The sequence below is a fragment of the Neopsephotus bourkii genome, unplaced genomic scaffold (genome assembly GCF_033783945.1).
Source record: "Neopsephotus bourkii isolate Nb327-2 ecotype Australia unplaced genomic scaffold, CSIRO-AGI_Nbou_v1 NB_962, whole genome shotgun sequence".
NCBI lineage: Eukaryota > Metazoa > Chordata > Aves > Psittaciformes > Psittacidae > Neopsephotus > Neopsephotus bourkii.
Window position 1 is genome coordinate 8,774,041 of NW_026901456.1, and position 14,827 is coordinate 8,788,867.

General features: G+C 45.0%; 1 protein-coding gene across 1 annotated transcript in view; it reads left to right on the forward strand.

The window, feature by feature from the left end:
• Nucleotides 1-14,827, forward strand: part of PDXK (pyridoxal kinase) — a 49,303-nt gene that overhangs the window by 17,318 nt on the left and 17,158 nt on the right. The window contains exon 2 of the mRNA XM_061359268.1: nucleotides 3,758-3,812. Coding sequence (XP_061215252.1) covers nucleotides 3,758-3,812 — 55 coding nt within the window. The remainder of the gene's footprint in view (nucleotides 1-3,757; nucleotides 3,813-14,827) is intronic.

The following is a 14,827-nucleotide window of genomic DNA, read 5'->3' on the forward strand; positions in this document are numbered from 1 at the left end:
AGTTTTAACACCCAAATTTCAGTCATTTTGCAAGTGTGGCAGACTGATACGCAGAGGAGTTCAGGAAGCAGAGGGAAAGTAGTGCATCAAGGAACTATTGGTATCAAATGCATTTGTCACACAGGTGGACCTGGCAAACTGCTACTTGTGGTTTCTGCTGTATTATTTTAACCAAACTGTAGAGACAATTGAGTATTCCAGTGGACCTTGATAAACCATTACCAGTTTGAATTTGTCCTTTGTTGACTGAAAGCCACAAAACTACTGTATAGATCTGACTGTGTATTTATTTACTGTTTCGCTTGCGGTCTTTTGATGAATTACAGCATTTTTATTGCTCGTAAGAGATGGAAAGGTGGTGAGGTGGCAGTTTACCTGTCATGTATGTATTTATTTCAGAAACATGGAGAGGTTTTTTTCTGTATGTAGGAAAAAAACATCAGTACGTAGAGTGGGCTGATTTTAATGAATTAAAATAAGTAATTTAAATGTTTTTCACGTCAACAAGCAGTAAATTTGGATATAAATAATTGAGCTTAGTCATGTTTTCAGGTGATATTTGATACTTTAGTGTGCAGATATGAGAGACTTCTTTTTTTTTGTCATGATTTATCTGATTCAGTACACTTACTCTGATCTCAGTTTTCCAGGTCTGTACATACAAAAATAATGATTTTTATTAAGGTAGTTAAAATTCGCTTAAGATTTCTTTAACCTCTGGTTTGGATAGAAATTCAGAATCGATGCTTTTAGTTAGCTCTGCCCAAGAAATTAAAAATACAAGTACATATTAAAAAGATCTAACAAGAAGACATCTTCTGAATACAGTGCCTTTTGGAAGCGAGGAAAGTATCATTCAGTGAATCAAACTGTTTCAGATACGTATGGTCATTTAGATATGCAAGGATGATAGTTACTAGTATTGTTATTTAACCAGTTTAAGGAGGAAAATAACTTTTCCATATTCACTTGAAATGACAAGCTTCTTAAAATGAACTAAGCAAACCAAAATTAAGACACAGTTTTCTCTGTAGTGGTAGAAGAGGTGATTGCTGTCAAAAGCTGCTTTTAGCACTCAAATATACCTTGTTTTCAGGCCATCTGATGACTAAAGTCCATGGCTTTTCAATGCAGTTTTCCTTCGTAGCAAACATGTGCTGGCTTGCCATGACTTAAACATTCTTTCTGATCATTTTAGTACTCTTTACTAAGCCTAGACCTTAACATCTGTTGCTCTTATTTCAAAGGTAGTACTAATTGGAGGTTATAATTGTTTTTAAATGACATTTTATGTCTTTTAATTACTCTGGTTTGATAAGAATCCTCATAAATGCAATTCCTTGGACTAACAGGGCTTATTCTGGGGCTTGAATCAGAACTCGAGGGTTTTGTAATTAGGTGTGTTAGATGAGTCCTCTACGTTTATTCTAAACAGAACTTTAGAGCAAATGACAAACTGTGCCAGAGTAGACTAACACCAGTAAGTGATTATCTGGAAACCTTTAAAGGCTATTTAGCCAGTTTTACACTGATGAGAAAATTGAGAATATCAAGCTCCCTCACAGAATTTGAGCTATCTGTGACTTTTCCTCAACTATTCAAAAGCACTTGCTTTCGAAGCTTTGAAGCTTTCTTTTACCAAGTGTACAGCTCAGCTAGGCTGGCACCCACTGTCTCTGGAAGAGGTGGCCTCCCTTGTATTTTCCCTTCTGCTGGTTTAAGCAGACTAACTGGACAAAACAAACCAAAAATCCCTGATCTTACAGAACAGCTTGATGAGAAATCAAATGATAGCTGGTGCTGGTAGAGACAGTAAAGAAAGACTGCTCTTTTGGTGACCATCAGCTGCTACAGTGCTTATCTGTGTTGTAGTAACAGCCTTCCTTACAAGCACTTATGCATGCTCTTCTTCCCTAAAGCACTAAGTGTAAACCTCATTAGTTAGTAAATCATAGTAAGTATGTTCTGTAGTGTCAGGTGTTAAATAATTGGAGAGACATGATCTGAATATTGGAGAGAAATGGATTAATTCACAATTGTTGCTGAGACGTTTGAAGGAAATAAGAACTACTTAGGTTTGCTCATTGCAGGGAGGGGAAATGAATACGGGATGACAGTCTGGTTAGAGGCAGTGTTCTCATTTATTTATTTGAAAAGCATGGGCAAAGTTCATAACAATGTATTGGTTATGATAATAATAACCAAGGTATTGCCATGTTCTCACCCCTTTAATTCCTGTGCCTTTAAAATAAAGGTGAAACAAAAACCTGGGGTGAGAGTAGTAGTTGCAGTTAATTTTAACTTGTTCAGGCTGAGACAACCCACCATTCTGTCTATCATTAATGTAAAATTACTTTTTTTTTTTTTTTTTTGGTTAGGAATTAACAGAAACCTCTATTATATATTAAAGAAGAGACTTACTCTGTGAAGACCTGTGTTGACTCTGAGCTGCAGAAGTGACAGAAATGCAGTGCTCTGGGCAGAAGGGACTACCTGCTGCAGCATGTACCTCCATCTTGTAATGGCCCAGGGTTTGAAATAAGGGCTTATCACTTAATGGCTTTCATGTGCAAAAGAAAGTACATGCACAGCGAAAACCTAATGCCTGGCACGATAAACCCAAAGATTTTTAATACATGTAAAGGGGCTGCCTTCATGATTAAAAGGGAGAGGCGTGTATCTCGATGAAAAACGTGACTGGCAAAAGCTTCGTTTGTTCACTCCTCCATCAGCAAATTGCCTGAAAGTGGATCATAAACAGTGATGCATCATTACTATTATCTCCTGGTATGACTCACTGAGCCATACATAGCAGCACTTCTTTTGAGGAGAATTCTTACTCAGAGCAAGTAGGATGCAGAAACAAATATTAAATGTCAGACTGTTGTATCATTGTTGCATTAGAATTTCTTTCATGGCAGATAAAAATGTCTAAAAATGGCTTGAGCAGCAGTACCTGTCTGTATTAAGCACGTATTGCTAGATTAAAAAATCCTTATTAGTTTTATCCTTATTTGATGCTCTTATTTACATTATGTTTAGCTCTCTTTGGGCAACAAGAATGTGTTTCTTGATTGTACTAGCAAATTCTTGGATGTTTCAATATTTGAATTGCTGGTAATGCAAGGTAGCAGGTGGCTTTTGAAGCATGCTTTGGGCTTTTTCTACTTCGTGTTTTTAAGAGCTCTCTCCCTTTCATTGCCATATCATGTCCCAAACTAATTCTCTGTGATTTCTCTCTATTCTCTTTTAGTTGTAAAGAAACTGCTTGTGACATCCAAGTATGGCTCATAACACTGATCCCTTTTAAGATTCTTCTGTTACCCTTTTAGAACGATTTGCTTTCTGAAATTTTAACAGTATCTTCCCTCCATATTTTGCATTCATTTAGAACCTTGAAATTTAAGCTGCTGTTCTTGCTAAGAAAGATTAGCCAAGGCTTTCTTCAGGTCTTTGGTGCCTGCTGCTGGACCAGTCTCTCCATCCTTATCTCCAGATGGACTCTAGCCAGTGGATCCAGAGCCCTGTTTTTCTGATGCTGTTTCCAATGTTGCTTTTGTTCCATGTTCACTGCTGTAGGAAAGTACTGCGTTGTTTGTTTATGCTGAATGTATGTTGACTCAGCTTTCATTTTAAACCAACACTTAAGATTTTTAAATATGCACTGTGAAATAAGAATCCTTTCTTGTGTTTTGTAATGTTGATGATGTGTTAACAAATGTGTTATTAAAAAAAATATTCCTGTGTTCTGTTACAGGTTTTGGGATTTGAAGTTGATACAGTGAACTCTGTTCAGTTTTCAAATCACACAGGTAAAATTTTATATGCATCTTCAGATACCATCCCACAGTGTCTCAGCTCTACTTAACATGTGGCACATCTCATCACAGGACAGTGGAAAGGAGATGAGGTTTATGTTTTCAGTCACACTTTCACGATATAGGACAGAAATGTAATTTTCATGTTTTCAAGTCTCACAGAAGTCTGGATTTGGGATTAGGCATGATATGATGTGGTAATGTCCTCTTCTGCTACTTCTTTTGTTAGGCAGTAATCTAATTAAAGTCAGACAATGAAATAACACAAATACTGACATCTGTGCAGGCATGTGTAGGCATGTTCACTCTGTGAACAAGGGAGTCTTTAGTACTGTTTTCTGTGCCTTATAGCCCCATGACACTCGTAATCATATTACCAACCTAAACATCAGAAGACTACTGAGCTAGACATAATGTTTTCTCTCTTTTTCTGCCCAACCAGATTGGCTAGCATGTATCCTAAAATACATTCTGAAGGGAGGAAGGGAATGGGGTGTTAATGCATTTGGGTGTATTTTCGCTTGGGTTCTTAGCCTGAGCATGATGCACTCACATAATACTTTCAGACCTCCTAGCACTCACAGTGCTAGAAGACTTAATTTTTAAAAAGAAAGCTGAAATTTATGTTTATTTTAGCAACACCTTTCACCCATAAAGGAGTTCCAAGGGACTTTACGCTTTACACAGATCTACTATCCTGGTTTTGGCAGGCTGGTTGTGGGGAGATCTACTCTAGATAAAGGAATTCTAGGGGTGTCTAAAAGAAATAATCCAGGAATAAACTCTGACCATAGCGTCTTGGAAAAGAGCAAAAATTGTTTCTGACAAACAAAAAAACCCCAACAACTAACCAACCAAAAACACCCTGCCCCCAAAAAAAACAACCAACCAACAACCAAAACCCCAGAAAACAACTGACCAAAAAACAAATAAAAAAACAGTCAAACGCCCCTCCCACCCAATAGCCCTCCCCTCAACAGCAGTCAAACAAAACCAAATGTTGTGGTTTAAATACAGCCAATAACCCATGCAGCCCACTCACTCACTCTCCCCTTTCTCCCCTCCCCGAGGGACAGGGAGGAGAAACCACTGCTGCTACCACCAATAATAATGATAAGGGAAATAACAAGGGAAAAGAATACAATACCACCCGTCAATACCCAGCCCGACCAAGCAGTGAACTAGCCCTTCCGGGTAACTCTCAGTTACATCCTGGGCATGACGTGCTGTGGTATGGGATACCTCTTTGGTCAGTTTGGGTCAGGTATCCTGTCTCAGCTTCCTCCCGGCTTCCTCTCCTCCCTGGCAGAGCATGAGACTAAGAAAGCCCTTGGTCAGACTAGACATTTGAGCAGTAACTAGAAACATCAGTTATCAGTTCCCAGGCCAAAAGTCAAAAACACAGTGCTGAGGCAGCAAATAAGAAGGAGAAAAAAAAAGACTGCTACTGCTGAACCGAGGACAGTATCCACCCTTTATTCCATACCATTCACGTCATGGTCAGATCTCACATTTTCAGTATACCATCGCTCTTTTATATATATATATATATATATATATATATAGGGTCCATTGGGTCCATGATGTCGGGTTCCATCTGATGTAACATGCCCAAAAGGGGCAGGAGAGGCTGTGTGCAGTGTTGGATCGTTGCCTGCTGATGCTGATTGTTCCTTTACCGCAGAACTCATCTGGTTCTATTGAAGTTCATTCTCTGTTGGGATGATGGTTGGAGGGAAGTCAGGGCCAGTCACTGGTGATCTGAAGCCATCTAGTTGGTGGGCTATAAAAATATTACATAGCAGGCAACAGCATACAATTGAGTTCATTGGCTGTTTCCCCTAAAATCAAATCCCCTTGAGGTATACATCAGACTTCCCTATCTTCCCACATTACCCACCAAGTATATCCAGGTCCCTGAGCAAAAGCAATCCCATGAGTGAGTTTGCATTTACCTGAAGCAGGAATAACCTAGACTGTCTTCCCCAGCAATTCTTTTTGTGCACCACAGGAACTTTGTCCCCCTCTACAATATGTAAAAATTCCGACTGGGCTGGACCAGCCCTGTTGGCAGATCCTCTGGTGTTGACCAACCAGGTGGCCTTTGGTAAGTGTGCGTCCCAGTGCTTGAAAGTTCACCCACCCATTGCTCTCAGTGTAGTTTTTAACAGCCCATTGTACCGTTCGATTTTCCCAGAGGCTGGTGCATGGTAGGGGATGTGATATACCCACTCAATGCCATGCTTTTTGGCCCAAATGTCTATAAGGTTATTCCGGAAATGTGTCCCATGGTCTGAGTCAGTTCTCTCTGGGGTGCTGTGTTGCCACAAAATCTGTTTCTCAAGGCCCAGGATAGTGTTCCCAGCAGTGGCGTGGGGCACAGCGTGTTTCTAGCCATCTGGTGGTTGCTTCCACCGTGGTAAGCACATGGCGCTTGCCTTGGCGGGTTGGTGGGAGTGCGATATAATCAAGCTGCCAGGCCTCCCCATATTTATACTTCAGCCATCGTCCTCCATGCCAAAGAGGCTCTAATCGTTTGGCTTGCTTAATTGCAGCACGTTTCACACTCATGAATAACCTGGGCAATAGTGTCCATTGTTAAGTCCACCCCTTGATCACAAGCCCATCTGTATGTTCATTTCTGCCCTGGTGGCCTGAAGTGTCATGGGCTGCTCAATTTCCTCTGTCTCCAAAGCAGCAATACCAAAAGCCTGTCGGTACCCCTTTGGATCTTTGAGGCACCCTCCCCTGAGGCAGTTTATGCTGAGGATGCATGGAGACTCTGGACCAGTCACAATGGGGTGCTTTTGCCATCTCCTCCCAGTCAGGCTGATTTCAGCCTCCAGTACAGTCGAGTCTTGGGATCCTCCTGTCACTTCAGAAATATAGATGGGTTCCACCCCTTGACAGCTTGATGACATCAGGGTACACTGTGCACCGGTATCTACTAGAGCCTTGTACTTATGTGGGACTGATGTGCCAGGCCATCTGATCCACACAGTCCAGTAAATCTGATTGTCCCCTACCTCCACCTGCTGGAGGCAGGGCCCCTCTAATAGTCATCACAACGTTGGACACTTAAGTCTTGTAGAAAGAGATTGCTCTTCTTTATCACAGGAGCTGGAGTAAAATCAGCTCTTCCACTCCATCTGGGAACCTGCTCACCAGAGACTGAAGCCGCAGCTTTCATGGGATGATCATCCTTGACCTTTGTTCTCCTCTTCAATTCACGCACCCTTTCCTCCAAAGCTGAAGTAGGTTTTCCATCCCACTTCATCATGTCTTCTCTGTGATCCTGCAGGTAAAACCATAGAGTGGCCCATTGTGTATACCTTCTGTATCTTCTCTCTCGAACAGTAGGATGCCTTTTGTTAATAGCTGAGACGTGTGTTGGTACACGTGAGGAGCTGGATAGATCAGATAGATTGTCTCTCAATTGTTTGAGGTCCTGGGACTGTTTTTCCACAGCTGAGATGATGGAATGAGTGAGATTGTCTTCGAACTCTCGGAGTTTATGAATCACTTCATCTACTGTTAGTGGTACTATGTCATTCCAGGTTACTGCTGCCAGTGAATGGGCATATGATGACGGTGCATTCCGTGTAAGTTTTCACCACATGGGTCGTGTACATTTGACTTCATCTGGGTCTATGGGTATATCCCTGTTATTCGGCTTGATGTGATAGATCACTTCTACAATGGCTGATTCCCTCAGAGACTGGATGCCTTTCTCTAAAGTAGTCCACTTGGCCAAGCGAATCATGACATCATCCTTGTATGGAAACCTTTCTTTCACAGCTGCCAAGAGCCGCTCCAAAGGCTGAGGGACTTTTTCTCTCTTGCAATTGCTGTGTCAATTCCCCCTTCTCTAGCAAGTAATCCCAGCTGCTTGGGTTCTGTACCTTCTAGTTCGTGACCGTTAGCCCCATTGTCCTAGCTTTGGAGCAACCAGGTGAAGATATGCTCCCCTGGTTGATGGGTAAAATCTTTTAGCATATTTTGTAGCTCGGTTGAAGTGCAAGGTCAAGAAGTCATCTCTTCTTATTTGTTATGTGATGACTCCTGATCAGAAGCTGTAAATGGTCTGGGGTGGGGTGGGGGTGGGGGTGGGGAGGGTAACAGAACATCTCCTTCACAGATTGACCACCCAAGAAGGACAAAAAAGATGTGTAATTGCTAAGCACTTCTATTATATACCTCCCAAAGTATAAAGGTGGTGACCACACTCGGATCATAAGCCAGATCAGTTTCATAATCAATGATTCTATAGTATTACAAGTCAAGGTATCACAGTATGTTAGAGATTGGAAGGGACCTCAAAAGATCATCTAGTCCAATCCCCCCGCCGGAGCAGGAACACCTAGATAAGGTTACACAGGAACGTGTCCAGGCGGGTTTTAATGTCTCCAGAGAAGGAGACTCCACAACCTCCCTGGGCAGCCTGTTCCAGTGTTCTGTCACTCTCACTGAGAAGAAGTTTCTTCTCAAGTTTAAGTGGAACCTCTTGTGTTCCAGTTTGCACCCACTGCCCCTTGTCCTATCATTGTTTGCCACTGAGAAGAGCCTGGCTCCATCCTCGTGACACTCCCCCTTTATATATTTATATACACTAATAAGGTCACCCCTTAATCTCCTCTTCTCCAAACTATAGAGACCCAGCTCCCTCAGTCTTTCCTCATAAGGGAGATGCTCCACTCCCTTAATCATCTTAGTTGCCCTGCGCTGGACTCTCTCCAGCAGGTCCCTGTCCTTCTTAAACTGAGGGGTCCAGAACTGGACACAATATTCCAGATGAGGTCTCACCAGGGCAGAGTAGAGGGGAAGGAGGACCTCTCTTGACCTACTAACCACCCCCCTTCTAATACACCCCATGGATTCCATTGGCCCTCTTGGCCACAAGGGCACAGTGTCGGCTCATGGTCACCCTGTCGTCCACTAGGACCCCCAGGTCCCTCTCCCCTACACTGCTCTCTAACAGGTCGTTCCCCAACCTATACTGGAACCTGGGGTTGTTCCTGCCCAGATGCAGGACTCTACACTTTCCCTTCTTATATTTCATCAAGTTATTCCCCGCCCAACTCTCCAGCCTGTCCAGGTCTCGCTGGATGGCAGCACAGCCTTCTGGCGTGTCAGCCACTCCTCCCAGCTTAGTGTCATCAGCAAACTTGCTGATAGTACACTCAATTCCCTCATCTAAATCATTGATGAATATATTAAATAATACTGGTCCCAGTACTGACCCTTGAGGCACTCCACTAGATACAGGCCTCCAACTAGACTCCGCCCCATAGACTACAACTCTCTGGCTTCTCTCCTTCAACCACTTCACAGTCCACCTCACTACCCGATCATCCAGACCACACTTCCTCAATTTAGCTGCGAGGATGCTGTGGGAGACTGTGTCAAACGCTTTGCTGAAGTCAAGGTAGACCACATCCACCGCTCTGCCATCATCCATCCACCGTGTTATTTCCTCATAAAAGGCTATGAGATTGGTCAAGCATGACTTCCCCTTGGTGAAGCCATGTTGACTGCCCCTCATAACCCTCTTATCCTTGATATGCCTTAAGATAGCACCAAGGATAAGGTGTTCCATCACTTTCCCAGGAATGGAGGTGAGGCTGACCGGTCTATAGTTACCCGGGTCCTCCTTCTTGCCCTTCTTGAAGACAGGAGTGACATTTGCTTTCCTCCAGTCCTCAGGCACCTCTCCTGTTTCCCAAGACTTGGTAAAGATGATGGAGAGCGGTCTAGCAATGACCTCCGCCAGTTCCCTCAGCACCCGCGGGTGCATCCCATCTGGACCCATGGATTTATGGATGTCCAGATTGCTCAACTGGTCTTTAACCCATTCCTCATCGACTAAGGCAGACCGCTCCGTTGACCTGTCTTCATCTGAGGTCTCAGCGGTACAGGGCTCTTCAGGACTGCCTCCAGCAGAGTAGACAGAGACAAAGAAGGCATTCAGTAACTCTGCCATCTCTGTATCTTCTGTCACCAGGGCACCCGTCCCGTTCATCAGCGGGCCTACATTGCCTCTGGTATTAGTTTTATCTGCCATGTATTTGAAAAAGCTCTTTCTGCTGTCCTTGACCCCTCTCGGCAGCTTTAATTCCAAGAAGGCCTTAGTCATCCTAGCTGCTTTCCTACATCCTCTAGCAGCAGCCTTATATTCTTCCCAAGTGGCCAGCCCTTCCTTCCATGACCTGTAAACTCTCCTCTTCCACTTGAGCATACCCAGCAATTCCCTATTTAGCCACGCAGGTCTCCTGGCCCTCTTCCTTGACTTCCTACGTGTCGGGATGCTCCGATCTTGAGCTCGGAAAAAGCAGTCCTTGAACGTCAACCAACTATCTTGGGCCCCTTTACCTTCAAGCAGCCTAGCCCATGGGATTTCCCCTAGCAATTGCTTGAAGAGGCCAAAGTTTGCCCTGCTAAAGTCCAGGGTTGCAATTCTACTTGCTATTCTACTGACCCTACCACACAAGATCCTGAATTCCACCATCTCGTGGTCGCTGCAACCAAGGCAGCCCTCAACCTTCACTGCTTCGACCAGACCCTCCTTGTTAGTGAGGATGAGATCCAGCAGCGCACCTCTCCTGGTTGGCTCATCCACCATTTGCATGAGGAAGTTATCATCCATACACTGGAGGAACCTCCTGGACTGCGGCTGGGTTGCCGAGTAGTCCTTCCAGCAAACATCAGGGAAGTTAAAATCCCCCACAACGACCACGGCCTGTGACTGTGAGGCCGCTCTCAGCTGCCTGTAGAAGGCCTCGTCAACTTCCTCACCCTGATCCGGTGGCCTGTAACAGACCCCCACAACAGTATCGCCCCTGCCAGCCTGCCCCTTAATTCTCACCCACAGACTCTCGACTCGCTCATCATCTGTCCCCGGACAGAACTCAACGCATTGTAGCTGCTCTCGCACATAAAGAGCAACCCCACCACCCCGCCTGGCTGGCCTGTCTTTCCTGAAAAGGACATAGCCCTCCATGACTATATTCCAGTCATGTGAGCTGTCCCACCACGTCTCTGTAATTGCCACCAGGTCATAATCTCCTGACTTAACACAGGTTTCTAGCTCCTCCTGCTTATTTCCCATGCTGCGCGCATTGGCGTACAGACATTTCAGGGAGCGAGCCGAGCACACCGATTTCACCCTAGGATTACAGGAGGCCTCCCAGTCTCCATCAATTCCGGAGCGCTGTCGCACTGAGGCAAGACCAGCTACAACCCCATCCCCCTTCGAATCTAGTCTAAAGCTCTCCCAATGAGCCCTGCTAATTCTTGCCCCAGCGTCCTTTTGCCTCTGTGCGATAAACCTTTCCCACATGGCAATGTCCAGGCTGGTGCCCTATAAAACTAGCCGTTATCAAAGAATCCAAAGCCCTGCCTGAAGCACAAGCCTCAAAGCCAATCGTTTATGGACTGAATTTTCCCATTCAGTCCCACATCATCAGTGGAAGATGGAAGGAGTGAGGAGAAGATCACTTGAGCCCCGGAGTCTTTCACCATCCGCCCCAAGGCCCTGTAGTCTTTCTTCATCCCATTCAGACTGCAGGAAGCAGCTTCCCCCTCACCCGTCTGGAAGACCAGCAGCGGGTAGTAGTCTGTCGGGTGCACCAGGTTGGGGAGCGCCCTGGTGATATCCCTGATCCGGGCTCCAGGCAGACTACACACTTCCCTATGATGAGGGTCAACTCTGCATATCGGGCCCTCTGTTCCTTTCAGAATGGAATCACCTACTACAATGACCCTTCTTTCTTTCTTATCAGAGGCAGTCTTGAGGTGTGAAGTCGACCGCTTTTTCCTATGTGGCCTTGTAGGCGGGCCTTGCACCACACCCTCACCTACCTCTCCTTCCAGATCCAGGGCCTCAAACCTATTACGGAGGGACACCTGCGGAAGCGGGGCAGGAAGGGAGGAGGGCTGCCCACGACACCGAACTGGAACTTGCTTCCAACCCTCATCATCTTTTTGGTCTCCTACCTCTGGGAGACAGCTACAGGGCAGGGGCTGTCTCGGGCCATCCCCCTCTGTCTGAGAGGGCAGGGGGTCCATCGCCTTTTGGGGGGTATCTCCCTGGAGCCATTCCAACTGGCCAGCCATGGAGTTACTCCAGCAGTTGATCTCCCTTTCACACTCCCTGATGCTCCTCAGCGTCTCAACTTCCTCCTTAAGTTTAGCCACCAAGCTAAGCAGATTTTCTACCTGCTCACACCTCACACGGGTGGAATGCTGTCCTCCCTCCCCCAGCAGTAGCAGGCTCTGGCACTCCCTGCATCCAGAGACCTGAACAGCCACGGTTAGGGTCGGGGTCTCTGTCTGAGTTGCTACAGTCCTCTTACTGCTAGCTCTCTTTCTGGAGAACCATATGGGTCACCAAAACGACCTCCCTGTTCTTCCCTGGGCCTGGTGGGCAGCGACGCTGCCCTCTCAAAGGCTCTTTCAAGTTGAGGGGCAGGGGGGTGGTCGCCGTCACCATGGGAATGGCCCCCCGCCATGTCAGCCACTCTCTCGCAAGGGCTGCTGGGACTTTGGGAATCAGGAAACGTCGGGAAATGTTGGGACATGTCGGGAATAGCGATGCCTCTGCGCTGTCCCCTCTGATTTTCCTAATCTCAGTAGAACCTCGCGGTCGCTGTAGCGTGCCGGCTGCGGCTGTAGCTGGGCTAGCTCCAGTCAGCTGACTCAAGTCATTACCATAAAGTACAATGAGACAAGAACCTTAGCCCAAGCCCCCCACCTGATAAACACTAACACAGCAAATACCAGCTGTAAGTAAGGTACGACATACTGAAACTTTGAGATCCAGTAAATCAGCATTGTTGACAAGTGACTATTAATCCAAAACAGTGAATGCCTACCACACATACAATTAGGCACACTTGAGTCAGATCTGTCATTATCTCAACCTTTCGAGCCTCATGTTGGGTGCCAAAAAGAACTGTTGTGGTTTAAGTGCAGTCAGTAACCCACGCAGCCCGCTTGCTCACTCCTCCCTTTCCCCCCCCCCCCCCCACTCCTAGAGGGACAAGGAGGAGAAAGAAAGAAGGTGACTCCCACAGGCTGAGATAAGAACAGTCCAGTAACTAAGGTATAACACAAAACCACTACTGCTACCACCAGTAATAATAATGGTAAGGGAAACAGAATAACAAGGGAAGATAATACAATACCACCCGTTGATACCCAGCCCGACCAAGCAGTGAACTAGCCCTTCCGGGTAACTCTCAGTTACATCCTGGGCATGATGTGCTGTGGTATGGGATACCTCTTTGGTCAGTTTGGGTCAGGTGTCCTGTCTCTGCTTCCTCGCGGCTTCCCCTCCTCCTTGGCAGAGCATGAGACTCAGAAAGTCCTTGGCCAGACTAAACATTTGAGCAGCAACTAGAAGCATCGGTGTTATCAGTGCTGTTCCCAGGCCGAAAGTCAAAAACACAGCGCTGAAGCAGCAACTAAGAAGGAGGAAAAAATCACTGCTACTGCTGAACCGAGGACACCAAACAAACAATCACCAAACAACAAAAGTTGCAATACTTTACTACTGTCTTACACATACATCTCTATTAATAAATGATAGTTTTCAGAATAGAGAGTAGACCAGGAAGCCTCTATTCTCTCTTACTATATTGAGCTCCATGCAGCTTTCAGAATGCTGTAAGATGTTCCTATCTTGGGAGGAATTCAGTGCCACCCTGGGAATATGAAATGAATGTTTCAGAGGTAGCTGGAAAGCCATATCTGCCTGCTGAGGAAAGGCATGAAAGAGGTAATAATTAAGCAAGGTGTGGGGGTCTTGCCATGCTTAGGCAAAAAGCTCCTTATTTTGCTTGTACCCTTTGGCACAATACAAAGGTTCTCTCATGTTTTTAAGAGCTACTTAGACGTGACTTATATCTTCTTTATGTTTCCTTAATGTATTTGGTTTTGAAGCTTTCGGTTTTTTATTGTTATGTGTTTGAAAGCTGGGTAAAACCATGGTAATCTTCCAGAAATTAAGCAATTTTTTTCATGTGAAATAACTTGGCGGTCAAAATGGATGAGCACCTGTCATTTGTTGGCTTTCAGCTACAAGATTCAATTAGCTTTACAGGGTGTTAAATGAGCTTAGAAGATGTTTTATTGGACCATAAACTGAATGTGTCTGAAGGTAGGGAATTTATGTTGCCAATAGGATGACCATGTTCTTAGAAAAGAAGGAAGATTTTTTTTTTAATAGTCTCGTATCTGGAGAAAGGTTACCAGTGCTTCATTCAAGGTTTGTCAGACAGTGAAGGTAGTAGAAAGAACCAATCGGTGATCATCTCCCCACCCTTCACCTCCAGAAGGCCTGTAGGAACATCCCAACACCAAAACTGTCTCAAAAATCAGAAGCCTTTAATATATTGGGAACTTTTTTATTTTGTCTCCTGGTGTTTAGGAAGGAGTCACTTCTGTTCTATTCCCTCTTCCTCCTCCCCTTGTAGTCTTGATTGTCTTAGTAAATGCATTAAAAGAAACCCAAAGATTGCTGCAGAACCTCATGACTTTGGGAAGCAGAGTTTTCAGAAAAAAATCACAATATGGTGAGTGTTTAGCCCTTGCCATATGTGAATAAAAGATTATATTTAGTAACATTGGTCATTTGGCTGGAAGAGGAAAGAACAGAAAAGAAAGGAAGGGCACATATTCCTTTATATGACAGGTCTGGTTTTATAACACTGCAGTTTTTCCATGAAACCCTTTATACCCTTTCTTAAGGAAAGGAAGGATAGATTCTAGGCCCAGTGGTGTTGCACCTCCTGTTCGACAGAGGCACGTAGGAACATGTGGTGGCCTCATACGAAGGCTTTTCCAAGCTTGAACATTTAAACACGCCAGCACACCAACTTGCACTAATAACTGGAAGTCAGTGTACAGCTTCAGGGATTAATGAATAGAAACTGCTGTGCTGGGCTGGGGCTTGTGTGGGGAGCAGTTCCCCAATACACAGGAATCGTGCTGGATGAATGGGTGAAGATAAC